Source organism: Nymphalis io, chromosome 13, assembly GCF_905147045.1.
Source record: "Nymphalis io chromosome 13, ilAglIoxx1.1, whole genome shotgun sequence".
In the NCBI taxonomy this organism is placed as follows: domain Eukaryota; kingdom Metazoa; phylum Arthropoda; class Insecta; order Lepidoptera; family Nymphalidae; genus Nymphalis; species Nymphalis io.
Window position 1 is genome coordinate 12,449,222 of NC_065900.1, and position 27,947 is coordinate 12,477,168.

General features: G+C 35.7%; 2 protein-coding genes across 4 annotated transcripts in view; one reads left to right on the plus strand and one right to left on the minus strand.

The window, feature by feature from the left end:
- LOC126772996 (protogenin B-like) overlaps nucleotides 1-22,996 on the plus strand; it is a 108,528-nt gene extending 85,532 nt beyond the window's left edge. The window contains exons 4-24 of the mRNA XM_050493602.1: nucleotides 2,751-2,895; nucleotides 3,308-3,373; nucleotides 5,059-5,242; nucleotides 5,476-5,616; nucleotides 6,114-6,278; nucleotides 6,746-6,818; nucleotides 6,941-7,132; nucleotides 7,561-7,652; nucleotides 7,782-7,866; nucleotides 8,356-8,532; nucleotides 9,842-9,965; nucleotides 10,633-10,779; nucleotides 11,096-11,229; nucleotides 12,159-12,322; nucleotides 12,660-12,765; nucleotides 13,096-13,244; nucleotides 13,634-13,766; nucleotides 14,167-14,254; nucleotides 14,659-14,719; nucleotides 15,530-15,604; nucleotides 15,917-22,996. Coding sequence (XP_050349559.1) covers nucleotides 2,751-2,895; nucleotides 3,308-3,373; nucleotides 5,059-5,242; nucleotides 5,476-5,616; nucleotides 6,114-6,278; nucleotides 6,746-6,818; nucleotides 6,941-7,132; nucleotides 7,561-7,652; nucleotides 7,782-7,866; nucleotides 8,356-8,532; nucleotides 9,842-9,965; nucleotides 10,633-10,779; nucleotides 11,096-11,229; nucleotides 12,159-12,322; nucleotides 12,660-12,765; nucleotides 13,096-13,244; nucleotides 13,634-13,766; nucleotides 14,167-14,254; nucleotides 14,659-14,719; nucleotides 15,530-15,604; nucleotides 15,917-16,219 — 2,804 coding nt within the window. The 3' untranslated portion in view covers nucleotides 16,220-22,996. The remainder of the gene's footprint in view (nucleotides 1-2,750; nucleotides 2,896-3,307; nucleotides 3,374-5,058; nucleotides 5,243-5,475; nucleotides 5,617-6,113; nucleotides 6,279-6,745; nucleotides 6,819-6,940; nucleotides 7,133-7,560; nucleotides 7,653-7,781; nucleotides 7,867-8,355; nucleotides 8,533-9,841; nucleotides 9,966-10,632; nucleotides 10,780-11,095; nucleotides 11,230-12,158; nucleotides 12,323-12,659; nucleotides 12,766-13,095; nucleotides 13,245-13,633; nucleotides 13,767-14,166; nucleotides 14,255-14,658; nucleotides 14,720-15,529; nucleotides 15,605-15,916) is intronic.
- A 729-nt stretch (nucleotides 22,997-23,725) lies between these two features.
- LOC126772994 (uncharacterized) overlaps nucleotides 23,726-27,947 on the minus strand; it is a 35,947-nt gene continuing 31,725 nt past the window's right edge. For 2 of the 3 annotated variants that reach the window (XM_050493600.1, XM_050493599.1), the window contains exons 10-17: nucleotides 27,141-27,360; nucleotides 26,772-26,845; nucleotides 26,213-26,692; nucleotides 25,740-26,136; nucleotides 25,472-25,574; nucleotides 24,466-25,017; nucleotides 24,169-24,299; nucleotides 23,726-23,874 (exon numbers count right to left, since the gene is read on the minus strand). In XM_050493600.1, coding sequence (XP_050349557.1) covers nucleotides 23,744-23,874; nucleotides 24,169-24,299; nucleotides 24,466-25,017; nucleotides 25,472-25,574; nucleotides 25,740-26,136; nucleotides 26,213-26,692; nucleotides 26,772-26,845; nucleotides 27,141-27,360 — 2,088 coding nt within the window. In that variant the 3' untranslated portion in view covers nucleotides 23,726-23,743. The remainder of the gene's footprint in view (nucleotides 23,875-24,168; nucleotides 24,300-24,465; nucleotides 25,018-25,471; nucleotides 25,575-25,739; nucleotides 26,137-26,212; nucleotides 26,693-26,771; nucleotides 26,846-27,140; nucleotides 27,361-27,947) is intronic. The other variant, XM_050493601.1, reaches the window with a different exon arrangement.

A 27,947-nucleotide genomic window follows, 5' to 3' on the forward strand; every position in this document is an offset into this window, starting at 1 on the left:
ACTTACCCCGAAGCCTGCAGCTATCTCTGAAGTGCTTTGTGATGGATCCGCTTCCACAATAGCCTTTAATTCTTCATTTTCCACTTCGGTCTTTGGCTAACTACGGGCTTGGTTCTGATGGTCGAAATTTCCAGAACGAAAGCGTTGAAACCAAAAACGTACCGTGCTTTCTTTTGCGACACCAGCGCCGTACACATCATTAATTCTTCGAGCTGTTACTGCAGCACTGTTGCTACGGTAGAACTCGTACTCGTAAATATATCGATATTTCATGTTTTACATTGTGCGGTAATAAGCGACGCCAAAGAAAAAAATAATGAGGAAAAATCACATGAAAGACTGTTTTCAAAACTCAAATGTACCAGCTAAATGAATTTATAAATTTGTGTTTGGAATTCTTAACCAAAGAGGAGATATTTCAGATCAAAGTGGTCAGTATGACAAAACGCTAATTTCATATGTAAGGACCTAATACAAACAGGATCAAACACCTTCATCTGTCGAACCGGTGTCAGTTGTGACACTATGGTAACATACGAACGGGATTAAACCTCGTCTGCCTAGTCTTTAGAATATATAAACAAACATATCAACAATCATAATATATATCTAAATAACATAATCGGTTGACAGAACTTAATTTCTATTTCCATCTCATCGACCGGTCTACAAACGGTTTGTCAGACCGTAATCTAATTTCGTAAACTTTATATGCGAGCTAAATAAAAACTTGAAATTTGTTTTCGTGTCGTATACGTCGCCCACGCATCCGTAATGGGCGGCATAATTTAACAGTCCCTTCTCATTAGTTAACTTCTACACCAGGGTATCGATGACTACAGGTTTTTTAATGGGATAGTCAATGAAATAAATTACCTATAAATAACATTAAGAGACCATATCTTCCATATATAGATTCTTAGCTGTCGCTCAATTAGATGTTGTAGAAAAAATCGCTACAGAAAACAATCATATTATTAAAAAAAAAAACTGTTAGCGGCGCTTTTGTGCAAATACGTATAATTTAATAAAAAAGCATAAAACGCATAACATGACATTACAATTTCATTTCCCATTTGCATAGGAAAAAAAGGTTGCCTAAAATGACAAAGAATTATTAAAAATCCTATACTTCAATATCCTCGATGGTCTGAGTAGGTACCACCCAGTTTATCGCCAAACGACAGTAATTTGTATTGTTGTGTTCCGGGTGAGTGAGCCAGTATGATTACCAGCACGATATACATAACATTATTTTTTTGGAACACCGCATTTTAGATATATTTTAAAATAAATAAAAATTAAGTCTAATTCCTTTAATGACCACTTACGGTTAGGTGGCCCATTTGCCGTTCTATTATTAGAAAAATATCTATCTTATTTATTAGAAAAATCTATTTCATCGTCGCACTGCGGGAAAATGAATAAGTTTATATTTATTCTGTAGCATTCTATAATCCAATGGTGTTTATGTTTGAAACAATGGTGGTAAATAATTATTCTTTAGCCGAATGACTAGATGAGATAATTTTTTCCCCAATTATTGCACATTTTTATATATTTGTTAAGAAATTTAAGGTATTTTTTTAAAACGAATTATAATTACACCTACTACACTGGTGACATGATTTGTTCATTTATCACCCTAATATTCGGAATTGCGATTCAACGGGAAAATTCTGCTCGCATACTTACCAACATTCCACGCGATCATGATTTGTGTATTTTAAATTTTAACTCACATAATCCGATTCAAATATAAAATACTTAAGTAGAAAACTGAATTTTATGAATGCTTAAGTTTTTCTTCAACCTGACCAGTATAATTATGAAACATAGACAGACCACTACTGTGGGTGCAGATTGCAGCCAAATGAGCGCACTTATAACGAACGAAGTCGCAAAGAATGCTAATTCTTAAAATGATATCAAATTCATTAGTAATAGGAAAGCAGGTATTTTTATTCCATACTTTGCAAAGAACATCTATAAATCTACAAACATTTTTCTTATTGGAGTCCTTACAAAAGATGTTTTTACAAAGGTCTCGATTCATTATAATTTTCTCGGAATCTGATTATGACGTAGATGACTTGCTATGGAATGTTATTCATAGAACACGTTCATTCTATTACTTTCATGAATTGAAATTTAGGTGTTTTGATAGTTCATTGATGTTTTTTTGACAAGTATTTGTTGCAAATAAGATTATTTTAAATGTAAAAGATTTTTAGAAGAAAACACAACATTGTTTACCTAATCACTTGCTAAACAGCGTTTATAAGTAAAGTTTCATTCCCGTCCACCTATTCTATATATAAAAAAGTTGTTTTTTTTTCTTCTTAATTTAAAGTTTAATACTTTAAGCGCTCGCTTGTCTAATGTATCTTGATTTCGTTTTGTATTACATTACTCAACATTTCGTTAAGCAGTTATTTGCTTTAATTGCTTATTTGACTAAAATTATTTTATAAAAAGAGATGAAATTATTATTACTAATTTTCGCCCTGTGGTCATTAATCTAAAATAGTTGAAAATTTAAAGGATTCGTATGTCTTCACAAGGGATATAACATCTTATCTCCCAAGGTGGTGGCGCGTTGGCGATGTAAGCGATCGTTAACATTTCTTACAATGCCAATGTCAATGGGCGTTGGTGACCACTAACCATCAGGCCCATATGCTCGTCCGCCTACCTATATTATAAAAAAAAGTGTTTCAAAATAGTTTTATTCTAATATTTTGTTCCAGATATGGACAAACAGTTCTCGGCACAGCCAGAAGATGTTACAGCGAGAGTGGGCCAGCCATTGTCCATCCCTTGTCGCATTAACTCCGGTCCTGCAGCAAACGTGTCGTGGACCAAGGACGGTGTAACTCTACCACAAAATGATAGGTGAGCTTTTTAAATTACTTTTTTTTTAAATATTAGAAGTCCTTTCGTTATAAAAATAATTGAGTTCTTCCTCTTTATTTCTTAATAATACTGTAAACGTGGGCGTTTGTGTTAAAATGTTCGTTTGAAAATATTGAAAATATTTTGGCATAAATATATTTTGAATTATATAATTCGCGGCAATGTATTATCATATTATTCGAGTTCAAATGATAAATATATTTCATTTATTCAATTTTAATATACATAAAGTTGTAGAAACGTTACATGCAAGAAAATTGTATCATATGAAACCGCAAAAAAAATTAGTAATTTAGGCACAGACTATCTCGCTTACAGCCAAGTACAAAAATAAAAGAAACTATGAAGATGACATTACACGAACTTAATATTTGTCATTTGTATTTTACAGATATTATTTCCTAGACAACGAATTGCTCATCACAGATATTGTAAGTGAAGATGCTGGAGTATATAGGTATGTATATAAAACTTGGACATTAAAATAAAAGTACACATTTAGTCATCACACACATAAATAATTTATGTAATATAATGACCTCCAGACAATATAAATAACGACAATAGCCCAAGGGGTAAGAATCGAATCTGCGACTGTAATATCGCTAGGCGGCCCGTAAGGCAGACTGTTGACGTTTTACGTGAAATATGTCCCAAACCAACATCAATCCGCATTGGAGAAGCGTGGTGGAATAAGCTTTATTTTTCTTCAACATCAACCGAAAGCATAAAAAACGATGGGTTTCACTTGTTGAGTTATATGTACCCGAACGTTGAAGCGAATAGTTTATGAAAGCCTAATAATACTTTCTCATATATCATATTTACGAATCACAAAAGATCTTATAAAATAAACATAATATACAATATAGATCGTGCCCGCGTTGAATGTAGCAATAATGTTATGAATAGCAATTACTAATACTCTTTAGACGAAGCCATGTCACGAAATTGTTACATCTCTCAAAAATATATCATTTATAACATAAATAACATTATATTAAATTCTCATTCAATTTCTCTTTTTCTTGTTATTTTTATATATCGTAGAAAACATCGATATTTGTATACAAAGATAATATAATTATACGAAATATTCCTAATATATTCTAAATTAGTGAATGCCCGCGGCATCACCCGCGTTGAGAGGGTGGCAGCATTCATGGTTAGTCGAGTTTCGCATTTCACACTTTCGTGTGATTTTTAATATTAGCTAGGATGTTAGCGAAAATGCACAACCGAAATGATCGTGTTACATCGTTGTTACAAAAATTATTCTTAAACGCAGACACAGACACGCCTGTGGGGAGACATTGCTTTATACTATTTGCAGATAATACTTGTAATTCAATTTAATCCTTCAGTAGAACAAACCAGAGTTCAATTAACATTACCTCATGCTTCGGTACTCCCGATTGCGTAATGCCCAAACCCCTTGTCAGTGTCGTGTTTCTATCTGAACGAGCGACACATTAAACCCTAATATTCCTTAAACGTTTTACGCCAAAAGCCTATTTTAAAGTTAAACTTAAATAGTTTACAAGATGATACGAAATATTTTGTCTAGTTCAAATTACACTTTAATATGTATACGGAATTTTTGTAAAGCTATCGTAGCTTTAATCTAGATATTATCCTGTCAATTAATGTCCATCATTTAGGGCGGGACTTTTAACTGTAATTTTGCATTTAACACTTTTTTTTAGATATTAATATCTTTGCGATTTATGATAAAATGATTGTCCGAGTATGTATATATATATACCCAAGTAGTAATTTACATGGAATTAATTTTATTTGTGAAATGTGCATGAATTATAGACACAAAATATTTAAACATTTAAGGCTTAAATAATGGGACAACAAAAATAAATACTTGTACGTTGAAATATTCATTATTTTTATTTGTAATTTTAGCCATTTGAAGGTTACCCGGAAAAACAGGCAGATACACAAAAATGAAATGAAAAATGATTGTTTTGGTTTTGGTAACTCGCAAATAGTCAAATTAAAAAGGCAGATGTGTTGAAATCATAGACCGGCAATTTAATTGTATTAACTTGTATACATTCTCTGCTCTCGATGCGTTTCAAACATGAAAGGTAATTAAAAAATAAAAGCTATATTTTTTTCTCTGATCAGGTGTATAGCAACGAATTTCAACGCAAACAAGACCCGTATCAGTCGTGAAGGGAGAGTGACGGTAACGGAATCGGTTAACGAAGATCCCTCTTTCCTTTCTGTGCAACATGAAGACCACAGCGCTGTGCCCCGAGGGGATAGCATCCTTCTCCTCTGCCCTGTTCTTGGATGGCCCAAACCCAAGGTATGGAAGAAACATGTTCCCGTCCACATTGATAAGGTTAATTATCATTAGACAAGACAAAAAATAACAAGCACTTATGTATAAAAAAATTGTAAAATTAAAGATATTGTTTTCCTCCAATACAGCGCTTAAGGTGCTTACTTAAAACATGCTATTTCCGCTATATCAACTTAAGTTATTAGTGATTATTACGTTTGTTGTGATTGCTATATAAATGTATTTTATTTTTCTAGTTAATATGGGAACTGACCCCACCCGGTGGAAGAACGAGTGAGTTGGAGATAACAAAGGAAGTCCTGTCTCTCTCAAAATTGGATTATGATCAAGAAGGTGTTTACACCTGTTCCATAGAAGGTCATAGCGATTTGGTTAAGGTAATATAATTCATAACTTTGTTGGATAGACTATACATATAGACTTTTGTATCTTATAATTCGATTTAACTACATATAAAAACATTTAGTATTGGTATAGTCACATGTGACAGGTTTTTTTATAAAATACTGAGGCGAAAATGCATATAGGCCTCCTGATGCTTAATGGTCCCCATCGCCCAAAGACATTAGCGATATAATACCAACCATTCCTTACATCGTCAATACGCCACCAATCTTGGGATATAAGATGTAATGACCCTTGTGCCTGTAGTTATCGTTTTTATCGGATACGCGTAGGTCTCCTCACAATGATATCTTCTAACCGACCAGGTAATTAATTAGTCTATACCAAAAATTACTGCCAAGAAATTCAGAAATCAAAGTTTCGTTCAGTGAAATAAATTATTCATATTCCTTATATTTTCAGCGGTATGTAACTTAATTTATATGTTTAGCGTGAAAATCAAGTAACAGTTATTTTTCATTATTTTCAGACTTTCAACGTGAGCTTAACAGAACCAGTGCGTATTACTCTACCGCCGTTAGCGAAGGAGGCGATGCGTGCCAGCACCGTACGCTTCAATTGTACCGCCGTTGGCAGACCGGAGCCTGTAATCACCTGGTACAAGGATGGGCAGCGACTAGTATTGGCTGGACGGGTAAGGCTACAATATACTCCTACATTTCCCCCACGGGAGTGGGGGGGGGGTATGTGGGACTCACTGGTGTCCAAGGCACCGAGTGCGCCCCGAACATCGGAAAACCCATTAAAAAAATCAGCGGTACCCTTTCCGTCTTAACGAGGAGCGCCTCGGGATCGGTTGCTAACGTGACACATTGACGGCCGAAAATCCGTTATCCCTGAACGCACCCCTATCGAGTCGGATGGCTGTCCAATCGGTTTGGAGAGATTGGAAATAGAATTACAGTTGAAAATATCCGCCATGATTGAAATCGGTGAACATCATTATCGTCCCTCGCTATACTAGCTTTACGGGCATCAGACCTCAACCTAGAGTGATAACTAGTGTCCCAGGAAATACTGGCCATACTACCAGCAATGGGCCACCACGGACCGATTACATGACTAACGATCACACCACTAACGATTATTCGTTCGTTTTAGATAAATTTACGGACGTCCGCCGATCGCAAGCGCATCGAGCTAGTAATAAGCGGCGTCACATCGGCCGACGCAGGTGAGATTATAAACGATAAAGATACTAGTACAAATGATGTCGTAAATAGTTTGAAACAGTCGGCCCGCTCCAAGGCAGCCGAGGCCTCAGTGTGCGGTGAGTACAGTGCGCGCTGCCCGCAGGCGTGTACCAGTGCTTCGCGCGCAGCGGGCGCGCGGCGCGGTCCCGCTGGGCGCGGCTGGGCGTGTCGGGGCCGGGCGCGGCGGCGCCGGGCGCGGTGCGCTGCGCGCCGGCCGCCGGCGCCGCCGTGGCGCTGCGCTGGCGCCCCGCCGCCGCGCGCGTCGTCACCTACACCGTCGACGCCACCCCCGCAGGTAGCGGCCCCGTCTTCGCTCGCAAACTGTAACTGCATGCAAACATCTTCCTAGCCCAGCGGAAGTCGACCCCTCGCTTTGATATTTGACACGCAGATTACTAACAGAATTAACAGAGAATTTCAATCGACAAATACTGCTATATAAGTATATGCATCCGGTCGGTGTTCTTAGGTTTCAATATATAGTTAAAGTAAGCTGATAAACAGACGTCTGAGTCATTTTTGGTAAATCATGTGATTTACGCTTGCATAATTGTAGTAACGCTAAAGACAATCTTACTCTACACTGGTAAAGAGTCGCTGTTGGTTTTCTTGTTTTAATAAATAACAAGTTGTTCGAAAAACATAAGTCATATACATAACTTTGAAATATGCATCGTCGCCGTAACAGCGACGGAAGTAGTATAAAATTATTTTATATTTTAGATAAACATGGCGTAGCGATCACTGGACAGCCGCATCAAAACACTGAGGAAATCGTCAGAGTCAGGGAACCGTTGAAACCTTATATATTTCAAGTAAGTTTCTTTCAAATATATACAATTACCTTTTTAAAATTGAATCAACTAAAGCTGATCGCCTTGGCATTCCTTATAACTTCAATTATTTCACCAAACATTTGGTAACGATTGTGCTTTTTTCCCTAGGTTCGAGCGTACATCTCGTCGCCCACAAACAAATATATAATACCAAGCGATATGTCGGAGAGTGTCGTCTGCCAGGGGCAAGGAGGTAATGATAACCTATTATTGTTAGGAAGTGGAAGTTTTAAAGATTTTTTTTCTGAATTCATTCATTCAAATTTGTCAGAGAGCCAGTGTCACTAAAGCACAAACGACATAAAATTTTAATTCCTGGTTTTGGGAAAGCATTAGTATAGTGGTTAATATTTCCTACAGCGCCAATGTTTAGAGAGCCGGCGACTACCACTTATTAACGGACGGTATTTGACAGTTGGCTTAGTGATATAAAAAAAAACATTTTTCAAAAAAACTCTCTTGAATCGTTATGTTGCTCGGAAATAATAAAGTTTACACAAAGTAAATTTTGTGTAAAGTTTGAGTACAGGAAAAATCAGCAAGAAACTTTTTTTTTTTTTAAAGAAATCTTATTTTTCTGAATTTCGTAGACTTTGGCAGAAAAGCTATCATATTAAATACGAGTAGAAGTTAAGTTTGATATTTTCAACAAATTTCTCATGATTATTGAATCTATTTGCAGTTCCAATAAAACTAACAAAATTAGAAGACGACAAGGTGTTGGTATCTTGGAAGCAGTTCGCAGATGAAACTCCAGGAGTCCTGGAATGGATTTTACAATATCGAAGCGAGAATGAAACTCACGATGAAGAACACAACATTACTTTGGCCGCGAAAGTTGTCAACTACACATTAACAGGTGATTATATTCAATAAAAAATATCTGCTTCGCACGACTTATATTCTTATAGAAGGTTCCACCCAGTTGGTCGCTAGACGTGAGTGCTTGGGGTAACCCGGTAGTATTGGTACTGTGAGACTTTAAAATAAAACCACCGAGTATGTACTGCTGGTCAGATAGTGTTTTTTTTTTATAGAATAGGAAGGTGGACGAGCATATGGGCCACCTGATGGTAAGTGGTCACCAAACGCCATTAGACATTGGCACTGTAAGAAATGTCAACCATCGCTTATAGCCAATGCGCCACCAACCTTGGGAACTAAGATTCTATGTCCCTTGTGCCTGTAATTACACTGGCTCACTCACCCTTCAAACCGGAACACAACAATATCAAGTACTGCTGTTTTGCGGTAGAATATCTGATGAGTGGGTGGTACCTACCCCGACAAGCTTGCACAAAGCCCTACCACCAGTAAAGTTGGTTGTAGTGTTGATCTCTCTCATTATAAATTTACAAACTTATGTAGTACTTTCAAAAAAACATTGTTATAGCGCGATGTAAAATACATCTAACGCCATCTATTGATGAAAAGATAAATCAAAATGACATTTGGCATAATGTATTTCGATCTTCAACACAAAAAAATATCTATTCACACAAACTTTTGTACTTTAATCACGTTCTTTCAAAACTTCAGTCACGAATGAAAGCTTGAATGTAACTTCTTGATAATATTAACATCTTATATCCAGGAACTCCAATAAAAAGAATATAAGACTATATGTTTTGTTGACTGTTACATTATATGAACAAGTTGACTGCCTCGTTGGTCTTATGGCTAGATGTATGATGACCGCAGACCCGGAGGTCATGGGTTCAAATCCCAAGTCGGGTCAATAAAAAGTTATTGAGTTTTTTGTCTCAGTAGCAGCCTGGAATCTGGAAAATGGAAGTGTGTACACTCCCGTGCCTCGGATAGCACGTAAAGCCGTTGGTGCAGCGCAAGAACTCTTTCCGGTCTTGTCAGATTGCCGTCATTTCGGATTAATTGGCTATTCTCTCTTGAGATTGGCCGCCGTGGCTGAAAATAGTCCGGAGCACATTATTCATTATGAACAATACTCAGAGCGTGTATGTGGTTTTTAAATGAATGAATGCTCGCTCGATCAGATCGCGCTCGTAACTCACGATAGGAAAACCCCCACTCAGTTGCATCCTTAGCGTAACGTCCGATGGCTATGCTGTGATCGTCCCACCAACTTTGTACAAAAAATACCAATTATTCAACACTTTGCGGAAGGAGTTTTACATTGCTTATATTTTCAGCTCCTCAATCTTCTCCTCTCCTGGTGCGCTTGCTGGGATCGCGAACCTTGGAGTGGCTTCCACAGAACCTGACGCTGGTGCCATGGTTCTCTACTACCACGGCGGGGCAGGATAACGACGACGGGTGAGGTTCTGGTCTCCAAGACTATTTTTATTTTATTGTTAACATATAATACCAAAGAACTTTATGACGTTTTTTAAGTTTCAAAACTATCACATACACTTTTGTTATATATTCATTAATAAGGCAAAGCTGATTCAACCATTCGGACCAAAAACACTTCAATATCTTCTAAAATAAACAATTATAAACAAGATGCTTATGTACACAACCTATACAAGTATAGTAAGAGATTATTTTTCATGATAAAGTTGAGTGACTAAAAATTATGTGATTGTATATAATACGATGAAATCTATCAATAATAAACCTCGTCGCTTACAATTTTTTTACTAACTTTTCACTGGTCTAGCACCAGTGAAAAGTTAGTAAAAAAGCTTTGTGCAAGCTCGTCTTGGTAGGTACCACCCACTGATCAGATATTCTACCGCAAAATAGCGGTACTTGGTATTGTTGTGTTATGGTTTGAAGGGTGTAATTACAGGCACAAGGGAAATTACGTTGGTGACGCATTGGTGATGTAAGCGATGGTTAACATTTCTTACAATGCCAATGTCTATGGGCGTTGGTGACCACTTACCATCAGGTGGCCCATATGCTCGTCCGCCTTCTTATTGTATATATAAAAAAAAATATTAAGAAATACTATAATTCATGTTAATCCCTTCAGCGTGGTAACAGTTCTACCTCAAGATCTAGAAGTGACTGAAGTGGGGGAGCGGTGGTTCACACTAAAGTGGCGGTGTGAAGACGCTTCAAGATACACCTTCATGGTTTGCGTTAGGAGAATCGACGGCTATGATGAGTGTCAGGAAAGGTAGGTGCTATCTAATGATGCTATCATTAAAATAAGTTAGGATATTTTTAAAATATAAATATGTACAATTGTTTCAGTCAATAACTGATGAACAAAATATCATACTTTCATATGCTATAAAAACAATTTTGAAAAGATGTTTTTTATAAATATTTTTATATTACAAGTAATTTAAAAAAAAAACATAACTATAACGACAATATTAAAATCACAAAGTTTTACGAAGATATTGCAAGTTTTATATCAATAGATTATTCCATTAATGTCACTTTTATTACTTAATAGTTCTCTGCTGCTAAACAGTATTATGTTTCAGCTACAAAACCACTATAACTATAGAAGGACTCCAGCCGGATACTGAGTATGAGGTTCGGGTGCAGGTTCGGATCCCAGGCAGAGCACGGGGCGGTGCTTTCAGTCCGCCTTACCACGTCACTACACAACCGGAGGGTATGTAATTGATTTAAATATATTGTGTGAGCCTGTTTTCAATAGACAAGTTCTTGTTGATGAATATTATATTTTTTTTTAATTTTATTTTGGAAGAATACTATACTCTTAAATCATTAGACATTAATTTTCTTCTCCATCCCCTTCTCTTCAGATCTTTGACGACAGTCAATTGAATAATTGATGTAATTGCAATATACCTATATTTAATTTTTAGAAAGGTCAGGCAACACTAAGATAATATTTAGAGAAGTTTTTCTAATGAAACAGGTACTTTTGAGGACTCTAATAACGATAGAACTATCTCAGTACCATCATCTGTTAGGAAGATTTTTTAAAGTTCAAATTAAAACCAATCTTAGTACATTTTAATACACAACTCGCTAAACAATAAACAATTGGGTATTGCCAGGGATAACTTGACGACCGATGTAAGTATTTAGCTCGTTCAAAATATTTTTGGAACCTGCGAGGAGTCGCAAGATGCCTTAGGGATTTTAAGTGATTTATCTCAGGCCTTTAATTGTGTGCAACATGAAATACTGATAAGGAAGCTACATCACTATGCTATTACAGAGGCTACTCCCAATGTCTCGATTTCGTATTTGAGCAAAGGGGTCGATGTAAATTGCAAAATATCTTCCGGATCTTCATACGGTGTGGGGTTCCTCGAGGAATTATTATTGGTCCATTTTTCTTCCTCATCTCTATACATGACTTGTCTTATCTTTTATGTAGAATTTGTAAAATCAAATGTTAGTTTTTGGTATAGTATTATCCTAAGCTCCCATGGGGACCCCTCATATTATTAAATTGTTCGCATATAGTGTATACAATATATACTCGATAATGTTACGAATAATAAAATGACGGAGATTTCGATTAACGGGTGATCGATTGAAGAGTTATCACGAGGCTCGCTCTCGCAGGCCAGCAGCGCTTCAAGGAGCTGTCGTACAAGTTCGTGAACGCGAGCGCGCTGCTGGTGTGGTGGCGCGGGGCGCGCGCGCGGTACACCGTGCGGCACAGCGCGCAGCTGCGCCTGCCCGTGGAGCAGTGGGCCGCCGTGGACGCCGACGGCACGCAGGCGCTGGTACGTACCGCCACCCGGCCCATGGGCCACGACCTGCCGCCCCGAGTGTATCGCGCGCCACACCGTGCGGCACAGCGCGCAGCTGCGCCTGCCCGTGGAGCAGTGGGCCGCCGTGGACGCCGACGGCACGCAGGCGCTGGTACGTACCGCCACCCGGCCCATGGGCCACGACCTGCCGCCCCGAGTGTATCGCGCGCCACACCGTGCGGCACAGCAACTGTTTCTCAGCAATGAGCATATTCGTATTTTATATAAATACGACGAAGAATATATTATAATTTCAGTGGCTGGACTAATTCATAGACGTCCGAATATTATATAAGTACATATTTTCCAGATCAATGGCATCGAACCCACGGAGCAAACGTACGTCATGGTGACGGGGTACGAGCCGCTGGCGTACAGCCCCATTCTAAACATTCCCGCGCCGATGAAGGAATTGGGTGAGTTACGAGGTCAAATCAGTTCCGTTATCAGACCATCTGAAAAGATTATAAAAAATAATATAATAAAGTTTGACAATCGAATCAATAAATAAATTTTCTTCTCAAAAGGAGAAGAGTCATAGGCCAGAGGAGCAATAAGATATTTAGTAGACATGATTTTTTGATAACATTAAAAACAAAAATAATATATAATTTTGGAAGATCGCTCGCTTAGTGGCGGCACCTCCGAGTAGACAAACCAAACTTAAAACCTCAGTATGAAAGCATGCGTGTCCGAACGAATAATGCCCCGGAGAGGCCGCTGAGCTAACCGCGTGGTGTGCGCAGAGGCCAAGGACCTGCAGTACGAGTACACGCGCGCGGGCGTGCGCGTGCGCTGGGCGGGGCGGGGCGCGCGCACGGTGCGCTTCGCGCAGAACATCACGCAGCCGCTCGACGACTGGCGGGCGCTCAACGTGTCCGAGCCGCACGTCGAGGTCGGTGACGTCATACTACTCATATTCTTGTATACATTTGTAGTTCACTCGATTCTGTAAATAATTATTATATGCCAAAAATTTGATATTTGTATTTTCATTGTAATCGTTAAACAATTATATCTTTTACTTTAAATGTTGTATAGTATGTCGAGCTAAATAATATTCCATATAAATGACGCACACATGTGTTAATAATTTTGCTATTAATATTTTGTAACTATTTCCATTATATAACTCTTTTTGGACTACTTGTGCATTCATACTTTATGTTGCATATACGTGTGTACATATACATTAATGATTTTGTTTACTTTATTATTTGTTTATAGTATTTATTACCTTACATAGTAACTAAATATAAGTGTCGAATGTTACGGTCGCTGCAGCTGACGAACCTAGATGCGAGCCTGCCGGTGTACGTGATGGTGACGGCTGCGGGTGGCGGCCGACGGCAGCACGTCCTGACGGTACCGCCGCGACCGCCCGCCGCCGTCGGCGACCACTTCTACTACTATCTAGGTGGGTGACGGTCTTGTCCTCGATACTAATTCTATTGAACTAGATTGTTTAAATAGCTATAATAAATGTACGATTGTTATTCATACCAAAATAAGTATTTTTGGACAATTCATTGAGTAAATATCACAAAACAAGGCAAAATATGCTATGTTTACATTAAAGGGTGAATTGAACTAGAGCACTGTTATTTCATGGTTAGTCTATATATTATAAAATTATATGATTGTATAATTTATACATATGTATAATGAATCTTTTTCGAAATACTCCATTTATATCTATCTCCATCGCCATAATTTAAAAATTGGATGTCATCAACAATGCTGGTATGTTCAATAGAATAAATACTGAGTAGGCTTTGACGCATACAAAATATACATAGCGACCGCGCGTGTTGCAGGGCTGGGCGTGGCGTGCGCGCTGTGCGCGTGCGGCGCGCTGGCCGGCGGCGCGCGCGGCGTGTGGACGCGCCGCAAGGCCTCGCAGCGGTACGACCCCTACTTCTCTGTCTTAATACTTAAACGTAGTGTTGGAACAACTATCCTCGTTAAGCGTGGATTTTTCAAGTTGCACGTACACTGAAAAACTTAATCATTATCTTACTGGGCATCGACAGAGTAAAGTAAGGTTTGCTGGTATACTTAAGTTTTATATGTTGAAAAGTTTTTGTTTTATATTATACGGATGTCTTCGAAGAAAAAAAGAGTCGACTTAACCCCTTTTGTATAGTTAATTGATATATAACTTTAACAACTTAAGTATCTGCTACATTACTGTTTATGACTTCCGAGTTATAAAAAGATGCATGGTTTGAACTGATGTCTATAATAGACCTTATGTATTATATTTGTCGTATATGATATGCTTCTATTAATAAATATATTTTATCTAGAACACGAAGAACGCCCGTCGCGACAGTTGAAGGGCAAGAAGAGGAGGGCTCTGAAATGAAGGTTGGTACATAAAACCCAATTAAAGTAACACTGGCCTGCAAAATGTCCCACTGGGCTAACACCCTTTGTAGAGTAGAGTTGAAGATGTATCCATTAATTAATCTTAACGTTTAGTAACTTATTAAAAGATAATTCATAAACAATTTATAAATTGACTACTAATGCTTATCACTTACATCGCATTACAAATAGTTCAATGAAAATGAAATTTCGAAAAGAAAAATTATAAAAACAAAAACATAAATATCCCTATTACAGCACGCAAAACTCAAAATTGAGCCCTAATTATTGACTTCTTCGATACATTAAGCAGTAACCTATGGAGCTATTCTGTAAGAACTTTGAAACTCGACCAAAAACCCATTTGTGAAAATGTGGCAACAGGCGACTGTTTACTGATAAATATAAGATAAATAATTAAATATAGTATGAGTATGATGAGTATTCATGTGGTGGTAGAGCTTTGCGCAAGCTCGTCTGGGTCGGTGCCACCCACTCATCAGATATTCTACCGCAAAACAGCAGTACTAGATATTGTTGTGTTCCGGTTTGAAGGGTGAGTGAGCCAGTGTAATTACAGGCACAAGGGACATAACATCTTAGTTCCCAAGGTTGGCGGCGCATTGGTGATGTAAGCGATGGTTAACATTTCTTACAATGCCAATGTTTATGGGCGTTGGTGACCACTTACCATCAGGTGGCCCATATGGAGCGTCCACCTTCCTATTCTATTAAAAAAAGAGTATCAAAGTATTACAGAATAGAGGGTCGGTAAGTGTGTGCGTGTGTGTAATGTGTCGGTCGCCACAGACGGCGCGCGTGTCCAACGGCGGCGCGGGCGAGCCGCTGCTCAACGGGCACGTGCACATCACGGAGAACCCCGCCGTGAGTACACTCTATCGCTATCTCTTTTCTATCATTTCTATTTAACAGAGACCATGACTGCCAGGAACAATTATTTTCAAGCAAGAGTTTACTATAAAGTCAACCTTTTCTTGCAAAAATATTTTGTTATTTATAATAGATAGGCATGAGCCACCTGATTGTAAGTGGTCACCACTGCCGGTAGACATTGCCGCTGTAACAAATATTAAATTGCTTACATCGCCAACGCGCCACCAACCATTGGTGTTTGCAGGCAAATAACCACTTAAAATCGAATTTGTGATATTAAGAAATGTTTCTGTTCGTTATTAGTCCAAAACACCAAACGGAAGAATGAAGAAGCCTCGGCGCGCCGAGCCGGCGGCCTACGAGGCGTTCGACGTGTCGCGGCCCGAGCTGGACGCCACGGCGGAGACGGTGCTGGACGACTCCGCCTACAGCCTGCTGGACACGTCGCGCCGCCCCGAGTACGACCTGGCGCGCTCCTCCCAGAACTTGAGCGCCAACAACTCCTTCAAGCTGCCGGACGACAACATGAACTCCGAACTGACTAGAAGTGCCGATTTCCAACTCGACAACAGCAAAATTCAACCCACGCTGCAGCCTAACGGTTGAAATATGACACGCCGCGGGTTTTCAGAACTACATGGGGTGTAGGCGACCCTAAACCGGTTCTAGCCGGTTACGAATAGTTAAGCTGAATAGGATGAGATTTTGTACAGTTCAGTTTTATATTAGACGGAGGTTTACGACCGGTTTGTGCGAGGATAGCTTGGCGTTTTGTTCCTAATAGACTTTATTTTCAAACGAAGGCTGATTTTAAAGTAAACAATAGTACGGGTATCCAGTTATTTAGTTCTCTGAAAAAAAAAATATTCACGTAAAGTTATTCTCGCTTAAACTTAACGCAATAGAGTCCATTATAAAATAAAATTCAAATGTATATAGGCATTTTAGTGCCCTCCGTGGCGTGTATATAGCGTTTATCGGCCTGAGATTATAATCACCGAGACAATAAGGTTAAAATGACGCGAAAAAAAATAACCTAAAATATTTCATTGCGCCGTTAAATCGGCTTACTACGTAATTATATAATTATAGATATGAATACAGTGCCTGCGAATAGTACACACCAATACACCTATTAAAGTATAGTAGTTCACCGTTAGTGCAACTTGAGCGTACAAAATACAGACCAAAATTATGTCCAAACAGCCCTTTATTACCTGACATGTAAATATCTCGAGCGTATTTATTGATGTTGAAAAACCGTATTTATTTCTGATATTTTTTTTTTCATAGACAGTTTTTTAGACAAAGCCTTAGAAGCTATCTGTTATCTTCATAATCTACATTCCACATAAAGTATATACTTATATGTCACACCAGTAATATAATTCTACTTTTTTTTATTGAAACGCACATTTTTTTTTATATATTATATACCTGTTAAAGTTTTATTAGCAGTTTTTAATCACCCCAAACATCGTTTTCTACATAGACACAAAAAAAAGAAATAAAAAATACGTAGATAGATTAAAAAAAGATAAATGTAAAAATATTCAAAAAGTATATTAAAATAAAAAAATAAAATAAAAAATATTACAACGAACTACTGATATTACGTAATGTACGTGAAATAGTTATATAAAAAACTCGTTATCGTTAAAAATGTTACAAAAACGTTATATTATATAAAACCTCTCCGGTGACAATGGAACTTGATTCTTTTTTGAAAATTAAAAAAAAAACAAGTTCGTTGTTCATAATTCCATATCACAATTTGAATCTACCTCATTTTATTCGTTGTAAGGTTCTTTTAGATGTTACGATTTTAATGTTGAATCGGTTAAGTTTTTTTCTAATGCCCATCGACAAGCGGTTAAACGCAACGGCAACCTTCTGGTTAGATAGTGTTTTTTTATTTATTCTAGCTTTATAAGTTCTGTATTTGACAAAATAAAATGTTTTTGTTCATTTGATTTTTAAATAACTTTCATATTAATGCTAACAACAACTTCTGTAGACGCACACGGTTAATTCGGATCGCTCCAAACTACTCGCTTTTCAAAACATGCGTACATATTTATTTTATTACACGTTAAGGGAGTATTTTGCAATTTTCCGAAATTAAAGTTTCAAGATTATAGACGAGTATAAACAAAAAATAAATACAAAAGTTTCTCAAAGACTCGACAATCAGAGAAAATATAAATTAAGATCAGAATATTGCAAAATATTTTTTTTAATTTTAATTTTTAAATAAAGTATCATTCGTATTTATTTATATTTATCACGCGAAGCACCTAGGTACAATTTATATATTATGGTAAGTTGTATTAATAAGCTGCGTGTTTTAAAAGGTCATTTTACAAATACAATCCATTATATACAATAGGTATTATCGAAACCACACAATAGTATATTATTATTTAATTACAAAATGTTATTGACATAAATACTAGATAAAAAAATGTGTCTTTTTAAAACACCAACGGCGTTTGTAAATATAATATAAAATCGAAACTCAGTTTAAAATATAATTAAAAAAGGGAGGAATCGCCGACAATGTACCTGAATCTTCAATTACACTAAGCTAACTTAGGTCTAGTGATAGGATCTAGATTAAGTCTAGATCTAGAAAAGTCTAGAATATTATCTTTGACGCTAGGTTTTTGTCACAGGGTCTTAAGCTTCGATTTTTGGAATAGGGCGAATCAAGCAGGTTTCAATTTTATTTTTACGTTTTTAAAATTGCTTTAGCGCGTGCTAGAATTTCGCTGTTGTCTTCTATATTAATGAGGGGTAATTATTGTGGTGCGTTTCCTCTGAAATAGTTGACAGCGGTTGCAATTCAAACAACAATTAAGAACTTTATACAACAATGATATTTCTTTACAACTTAAAAGTAATTATAGAAAATAATGTCACTAACGACTGTTGACAACACAAAAGTTGCCAATTTTTTTTGTGGAGACGCAGCCTTAGTTTTATTGTTAAGATGAAAAGCGGCGCAATATTTTTAAAGTAGTTTTTTTTTCTTAATGTATTGTATATTACCTTCGCGTTAAGTTACTCCTCATTAAACAAAACAAAATCGTCCATCGGACCAATTACAACCAAACACTGACAATTGCATTATCTAAAAAAACTGTATTAGTGTTGCCAAATAATTTATTAAAAAACTTTCCACGTATGCACTTAAGTTATCATCTTGCAAAGCCTTTTATTATAATTTTTTTTATTTATATTTGACAGATCTAATAAAATACTTGGCAATATTGATTCAACAAAGTTCAAAAACCATAGACAAATAGATTAATAGTTTAAGAATAGATTATGTATATATGTCACTAACACGTTCACAAGTTCACTCGAGGTTGTGTTGTTTTTAATTAATTTCAATCAATTTGTAGAAAGTAAGCCATATTGTATTATGTGGTCCAAACCACTTCATCTTTTTGTATTATGCTTTTATTCTATTTTTGTATATTACATGTAATAAGTCGTGTTGGTCAATTTGTTAAAAAAAATATTGTTTTTTTTTTTATACAATCATTTGATGCATAATAACAAAAAATGATAACAGAATCAATATACTTGGTGAATTCGTTTTTAATTCTCCTTCGTTGCTTGCAATTGACCAACACGTGATATTAATCTGTTTTAGTTTTATCACGAACCAAAATATTACTTTAAAGCAATAACAGATACCTGAATAACGTACAACATGTATTTATCATCATGATATAGTGATGGTACAGTCAGCGCCGTAATTATTTTTGCAAATTTCCTTTCCAGTTTCAAACCATTTTTATTCGACGTTAACTGTACTAGCGCGATCTTTGCTTTGATTAAATATTGCAGTATAAATAAATAAAAGTTTTTAATGTTATAACTAAAGGGCAAATTTTCAAAATAAATATTTTTAAATGCTAATAATAATAAAATGAAATAATTTATAAATTGAGCATCAGATAGATATTTAATCAAAATAAGGATTTTTATAGACTAAGTATGTAATAATACAGTTAATGAGTACGACTCCAATGATATTAATTTTATATGTATAGCTTTCTTTCATATGGCTTGTCCGTCCTTGGAGTGAATTACGAACAAAAGCCTGATAAACGTGCCTCGGTAAAATTATTTCGAATCTCATTTTGCAATATTTTATTAATTGTTAAATGACTCAAGAGGAAAGGCAATTAGGTTTTATAATCTATGGTACGGATGGGGACTAGATGACGCTGTTTGATTTTTAAAAAAAATATTGCTTACAAAGTTATTATTACTTAAGTGGTATATTATATACTACCGATTAATTTATTTATGCTGTATTGTAAATATATGAAACATGATTCGTTCATTTCAAACGAACTTCACACATTACACTTGACTTGATCAATGAAAGAGGTCGAAATAACTGTAAGACTGTCTCTGGACACTTTTGCTGTAGTATATATGTACTACTTAATACAATAGAACGACTGACGAAATTAATATTTCTCTTATATTTTTTTTTCTTTACATTCAATATGTAATAATTGTATGCAAAATTTCTTACCATTCCTTAATTTATTTTTTATTTAATTGCTTTCAAACGATGTTAATTATTATTAATCATTTTTTAATTATGTTATGTAATACATAATATATATGTGAGATATTCATCGTAACAGCCTGTGAATGTCCCACTGCTGGGCTAAAGGCCTCCTCTCCTCTTTTTGAGGAGAAGGTTTGGAGCTTATTCTACCACGCTGCTCCAATGCGGGTTGGTAGAATACACATGTGGCAGAATTTCAGTGAAATTAGACACATGCACCTGCATGTCCTTTCCTCACGATGTTTTCCTTCACCGTAAAGCACGAGATGAATTAAAATCAAAAATTAAGCACATGAAAATTCGTTGTTGCTTGCCCGGGTTTGAACCCACGATCATCGGTTAAGATTCACGCGTTCTTACCACTGGGCCATCTCGGCTTCTTATAAAGATATTCATGTTATATTATTATTTAAATTAATAAAAGTTCTACTATAGAGATATAACGATCAGTGCATCATTACTTACATCGTTTTTGACGTGTTTGAATGCGGCGTCATCTAAGTTCCCTTTGATGGTGTTTTTATGTTACAGAGCGATTATTTTCCATTCCATTATTTTATATCAATAGCAATGTTTATACAACACATTCCACTTATGGCTGCAATAGATTTTCACACTGGATTATTAAGTTGTTTACTGTTTAAATTGAATTGGCAACACCGTGATGACGTATACAAATAGTCTTATAATTATTGTTTTTTTTTTAATGTATATGATTGATACATTGATGTTCACATTTAATTTTAAAACTTATTTAATTCTTTTAATGTCTTGACGGTGTTGCTATGTTCAAAATAATATATTATATTTTAATATTATCATATCACAATGCAATAGTTTTACAATTTTAACAATCATATGAAACCTTTAATATGTTATATAATTAAATTTTCAACGCACGTTACGTTCACATAATTATCGCCTTTATTTAATTTGTAATAAAGTTTTAATTTGAGTGACGGTGATGTATGTACTTAGACAAATGCGTCCAGTTTAAAAGGTTTTTTTTTACACGATTCAGGTTTAATTTATGTATTTATTATTTTTTACGTTTTGCGTTTCTTCCATAAGGAGGGAGCTGTGTTTTTCTTTTCTATATATTTGTTTGTGTTTGCATACTTGCTTGCATATTTTATATGTTGTTTCATTATTTTGGTACGCGAGAGGTTCGGCTTTAAGGATGACTTGTGTTAATTTATATATTTTAAACTTTTTTGCGTCTCATCCATATATGGATTTAATAATATAGAGAATTATAAATAAATGCAGCCTGTATTTACTTTTATTAATTAAATTAAGCAATTTAAAAATTTAATATCAATTAAGTTATTTGTGTGAAGCTTAAATTAATTACAAGTCACCCTTACCTAGAAGAGTTTGTTAAGAAGTTGTTGTGTAATTATTATACTTACAATGTAATTATATTGTGCGGCTCAGAATCGAGCCCAGCTTAAGTTAATCGGCTGGAATATTTCGATTTTGTTTTTATTTACTTAATTTATTGTTTACAATAAAATTAATTTATTATTTTTTAACATTTTATTAAAATAAAGATCAATTTAATCAATTTATTTGAAATTATTTCTTGATTTTTCTTTTGAAATTTGTTACAAATTAATGGTTTGCGAAAACCGTCTAATTTCGTAACATTTTTCATTTTTATATTTCTAATTATGTAAAAACAATTTCTCGGTATTGTGTTGATCTGTACCTAATTTCATTATCATATATTACAATAACAAAAAATCGAAATATTTTAGTTTTGTGTAAGAATAAGATAAGATTTCGTCAAAAAAAAATTTTTTTGGGACATGAATATTAGGAGTATGAAAGAACTCGGCGGTTTATTGTTTTGTTACCCGTGTCTTCTGTAACTTTCTTAGTAACATCTTGTGAATATCCCTCTCTTATAATCTTCTAATCTTTTGAGGAGAAGATTTTGGAGCTTATTCCACCACACTCCAATGCAGGTTGGTGGAATATACATGTGGCAGAATTTAAGCGAATTTAGACACATGCAAATTTCCTCACGATATTTTCCTTCACCGTCAAGCACGTGATGAATTGTAATCACAAATTAAGTACATGAAAATTAGGTTGTGCTCGCCCGGGTTTGAACGCACGATCATCGGTTTAGATTCACGCGCTCTTACCATTGGGACATCTCGGCTCATGCAACTTTCTTACTAATGTTATATATTCAGATTTCTGATAACTTTGTAGCCAATGTATGTAGCAATTTATACAATGACGTCATCATTATAAAACAAACCTATTAAATTGTAACTTTTTTTGTAATGCGTAACTGATAAAATTTATACCAGAAGATGCAACGCTTTTCGTTCGATGAAAGCTTTAGTATATAATATTAATATATAAATAGCTGCGATGCGTAGTTACACCCGCTTTGATTTTGGACTATTGACGTGACAAGGGTGAAATAATCGAAAAAATGTCTGAGGCGTCATATAATGCTGAAGGAATAAGCAAATATTTCGTACCTGATATTCATGTTACCGAAAATAATGAATTAGTTGTAAATTATAAATGAATCTACCTCAACCAAATTACCCATTAACGTTGTTTATAAGTGTTCTCTTGAGTCTTATAATTATTACTAATAAATACCTGAATTGTAGTGTTTTTGATAATAAAGTTATTATTAGTTCCAACTTCACATTTTGATATGGTAACTATTGTTACCAAAAGTATTGAATGTGGTTGACGGTGTGTTGCTGCGGTATTGTCAAGATTGAAGATGATATTAAATTTGAAAATAAACGCTACCGTGACTTTTATTTCATACCCATACTACTTTACTCTATCAGTACACTCTTAAATCTCAATATATTTGATGGGGAAATATCCCTTGGTATAAACCCTTGGTGAGATTCCACACAATCACGCAATAACTAACCTTTATATTCTTGTCGATGTTAGGGTTAGTTGAAGTTTTTCTAAACCATTGTCATCGTTGATTGTTCAACCGACATCCCAATAGTGATAAGGGAGGGAGACAAATATATATATATATATATTATGTTATAAGTTGGAAAGAGAACGTGTATTCCTTGTAATAAGTGTTTGAAGTATTATAAATTAAACATATTGTTAATCTGCCAGGGCAATGGGAAGTGTACGCATTCATTACTGTGTTATCATTTTGAAAAAGAAAAAATATACAAATAAATGAAAGTGAAGTGTCTATCTATGACTTCAAAATAGTTAACTGTCTCTTTAAAGTTAACAAGACTATATATATTAAGTTCAGAGTTAACGCAACCAAAACAATATATTTTATTATTTTAGATTATCGCTGCTCCCTAATGATTTAAAAGTGTATAATTCAAATGGTAAACGTAAAGATAAAATGGCAGATTTTAAAGGTTTTCGACACGAATTGGATTTTACGCTGGCGAAGCCGTGGGCTTTACTAGTTCTTAAATAAGTTTCAAAACATTTCTACCTTAAACCTCAAGCTAATATAATTAAAACGTCTTCAATAATACACAATATGTTTACACAGTATTTATTCATTGTTTCCGTAATTGCACGAGAAGGCTCTGTCTGCAGAGGCGGGAGACGGCACTTTCGTCTTTACGTCGCAACTTGGCTGCCAGACGCGCGAGGCTGAATCGTGACCGGGGACGCTCTCGACGGGGACCTGGATATAGATATAATTACTATATTTTAAAACGGATATTACAGTGTAGATCATTACGTATAATTTATTATGTTTTTTTTTTCTTTTGCCCTTCTTGGGGCCGAAGCTTGCTCTATACCAAACTTTATCAAAATCGGTTTAGTGGTTTAGCCGTGAAAGCGCAACAGAATTTTAGTTAAAGAGTAGAAAAAACCTGTGGTAGTCTTAAAAATGTTTTTAGAGTACTTCAATTTGGTAAATTTTAAATTAGATTTCATGAAGTTTTGTGTAAATAATGAGATGGCCAGATCAAACCTTCTGTGACTCTCTGCCAAGCTTCTCTGTCCACGTTGACCATGCCAGTAGACGCGCTGCGCCCGAGCGCTGCCTCTTGCGCATGACCTTGGCTATCCCCTGCATCGCTATCGCAACTAATTCGACTTGATCTGGAAATTGGTTAATAATAATTATAAATAGATGCTAATTATAAATATCTAGTATATTTGTAATATTTATGTAGGTATAAAAGTTATTCTTATTTGTTTTACAGGAAATAAACAGACACCCGTGTACCGTTAGTAAGGCTAAAAAAAAATTTATAATACATCTTACCTATCAACTGGTCTCAAGTCACTAGCAGAGCTAGTGCCCTCGCGTCTCATAGGTGTTGAAGATAAGAATTTATCTCTCGCCGCCCTAATCCGCGCCGCTCTTTCGGAAAGTTTAGTGGCCATTGCTTCAACCTCTCTCGGCGGAGCTAGAGATTCGACAGTTGATAATGATCTCTCGAAATAACAAGGATTGTTAGCGATAAACCTGGACAGAGTAGGAATCACAGATTCTGATTGTTGTCTTAATACTGGTAGCTGGGGGTCTGTTTTCTCGCTACTAATAATCTCTCTGTTTATTTTGTCTCTGTTTGGAATGATAGTATCCGTACTCGCGGTAGGATTTTCTGTTTCTTGACAGTCATCAATTTTGGGCGGCGATGTAAAACTTCTAGACTTATCCGGATGTAGTGCGTTCGCACTATGGGATTTTAATACTCCGTCTTGAGTTTGTTCTGTAGGTACAAGAATTTTTTCAGCTGATGTCTGGTCTCGTCGTGATAACTGGCAGGCGCTCGCCGACTTTTGCACTTCTCTCTCGAGGAACGGGTTTTTTCTAATGACAAAAAAGATTAATTTTTACATATAGAGACATTCCTTATATTATATGTTTTAATAAGTAATAATATAATATAAATTAGGTTGGGATTAACTAATATTTAGAATATATTTAATGGTGGGCTTAAGCCTATCAATGTATTTACATATAGCTACTAAATATGTGCTTATAAATCATCTACCATACAGTGAAGAAAGAAAATAACGTGAGAAGAAGTAACTCCGAGTGTCAGGTTAACCTCCAAACCTACTGCAACACAGAAGATGAGGCATTTGCACTTCATGTGACTAAATATCACAGTTACAGTTTATTTGTTATCGGATTATATTAATCATTTACATAATTACTGCTTAATTACGCATTGCCTATAAAATGCTTTAAATAATATATTTTTAAAAATCACTAAACTATAGATATACTATGCATGTAATGTATGTTTTAAATGGAATACCTGATGTTAACGCCAACGGGCATATCAGGAGGTCGTCGCCTCTCAGACTTGGGTGACCGCCAAGCTGGAGAAGAGGCACCACTACTAGCCCCTGATGGTGGACCTGTTTATAGCCACACATCAGACATAGGTGTAATAATTATAATTAGGTTTCATGGAATTTAATAGATTTTTTTGGAGGGAAATAGAAATTTGCCTCGTATAATCACAATTCCTAATTATTAGGATAATAAACATTACTACCTAAATCTTTTAACATAATATTTACCTTCTTCGTTTATTTTCTTATTATATCTTTGGATCATGATACGAATAGACGGCGCTGTTTCTTTTGGTATAGGCTTTCTTTGAGAAGATGGAGATAATGGAAGAGGCGGTCTACTTTTAGATTTATGTTCTTCTTCTAATGGATCACTAGAATCTTTCGACTTCTTGATTTCTTGTTTACCTGTGTTTAGTTCTATTTGTAACCTGGCTTCAGATTTTTTACTAGTTGGAGGTGCAGGTCTAACTTCATCTAAATCCTCGACGTCTACCGAAATAACAGCTCTGGGAATGGACTCGCCGCTTCGGACAACTGGCGAAAATATTTTTCTTGTTGTTTTCACAATTACTTCTGGCGAGACGTCTCGATTTTCTGGTGCCTTCAGCTTCAAAACGAAAACCTAGGGTAAAAGCAAAATAAAATAATGTGTTTTAAGATTTTTTTAAAAAGGTCAGTAATTTTGTGATAATTCTTACCTCGCCATCGGAGTCAGAATGAAGTGGTGGAGTCCTAGGTCTTTCAGATGGCTTGCGTGGTCGTTTACGTCTGCGTGGTATTTCCACGGTAACAGTATCTACCTCAGGTTCCGTGTCACTCTCAGATGGCTTTGACTGTTCTCTTTCGAGTCTGGCGCGGGATTTTGTTTTCTTTTTACCGTTACTTTTATCTACCTCTTTTCGTTTATAATCATCTTTATTTTCATCATGACTGTCTCTACCGTTTTTTTCTTTGAAGTCGTATTGCTTAAGATTTTTTATACTGGAACTTTTGCTCGTTGAGGGGCTTGGTCTTTCGTATAGCGTGTTTGGTTTATAAACATTACATTTTACGTTTTCTTTGCATCGACTGGAGCCTCTTTCGATTTCTTCGATTGTTTTCCTAATAAATTTCGCGTCCTCTTCTATACTTGGTTGCTTGACTATCTTCACTCTTGGACTCCTTTCGAGAAATGTTAACTGAAAATAGGTAAATGTTCAGAGATCTAAATTTATTCGAAGTAATCGTAGTAATTTAGAAAGTGACGCACTGGGCTACCTGTTCGCGGGAAGTCTTTGTTTTGATCTTTGTTTGTTCTATAGACTTCACGCAACGGGAATCTGAAAGAATAACTGTGGAAATTTTAGAAATCAGAATATATCATGCAACTAATGCGACTATATACTCTGATACTAATAATAATAATAAAGATTCTATAATTCATACTATCATCATCAAACATATTTAAGTTATCGGCTTTTATACATAGGGTTATAACTATCTTGGTCCAATTTAGAACAATAGTAAATTAAAAAAAAACATGCAACGTCGATATAAATTAAGTTTAATTTTATAAAATAATTTTGACTATAAAATATTACAAAATATAAATTGTTTACTCAAAACCTGCAAATGTATTATTATTACCAGCTCCATTCGGCTGCAATACAGCAGTGCCAGTAACAGCAGAACTAGTCTCGCATAAATGTCTGGCTTCCGCCTGACCGTATGTGTAAATGGGCTTCTGAGCGGTGTGCCGTGGAGACACCGCCATAAGAGGTGCCGCAGTACAGATCTCCTCTGCTTCTACTTCTACAAGAACCGCCTCGCGCGCATTTCCTCCATCACACTCATCACCACCATCCAACTAGAAAAGAATATGATTTCATAATAATAATGAAAATAAAGCTTTTTTTATTCCATATATTTTTAAAATGTAATTACAAAATCAAAGGTAAATCATTGATAGTAAATTTCCTTATATTTGTTGTTATTTCATTATTATTAGTTTTTATTATTATTTGATATAGACCCCTTTTTGGGTAAAAGCCTCCTTTGTCTCCTGCCATTTCTCTCTATCATGGGCATTAATTATCCAGTTATTTCCCGCAACTTCAATGATATCATCATCATTCACCGTTCCTTTGGTCTATTGATTTTTTAATTATAATGTAAAACAAATTTTAAATAAAATTAACAAGATGTTTTGTGTGTCATGGATATTCGATTGGATAATGTTTTTATTTTTTAAACAAACCAAACCCATGGCAAGCACCACTGAATTTTCATGTGCTTAATTTGTGATTATAATTCATCTCGTGCTTTACGGTGAAGGAAAACATCGTGAGGAAACCTGCATGTGTCTAATTTCACTGAAATTCTGCCACATGTGAATTCTACCAACCCGCATTGGAGCAGCGTGGTGGAATAAGCTCCAAACCTTCTCCTCAAAAA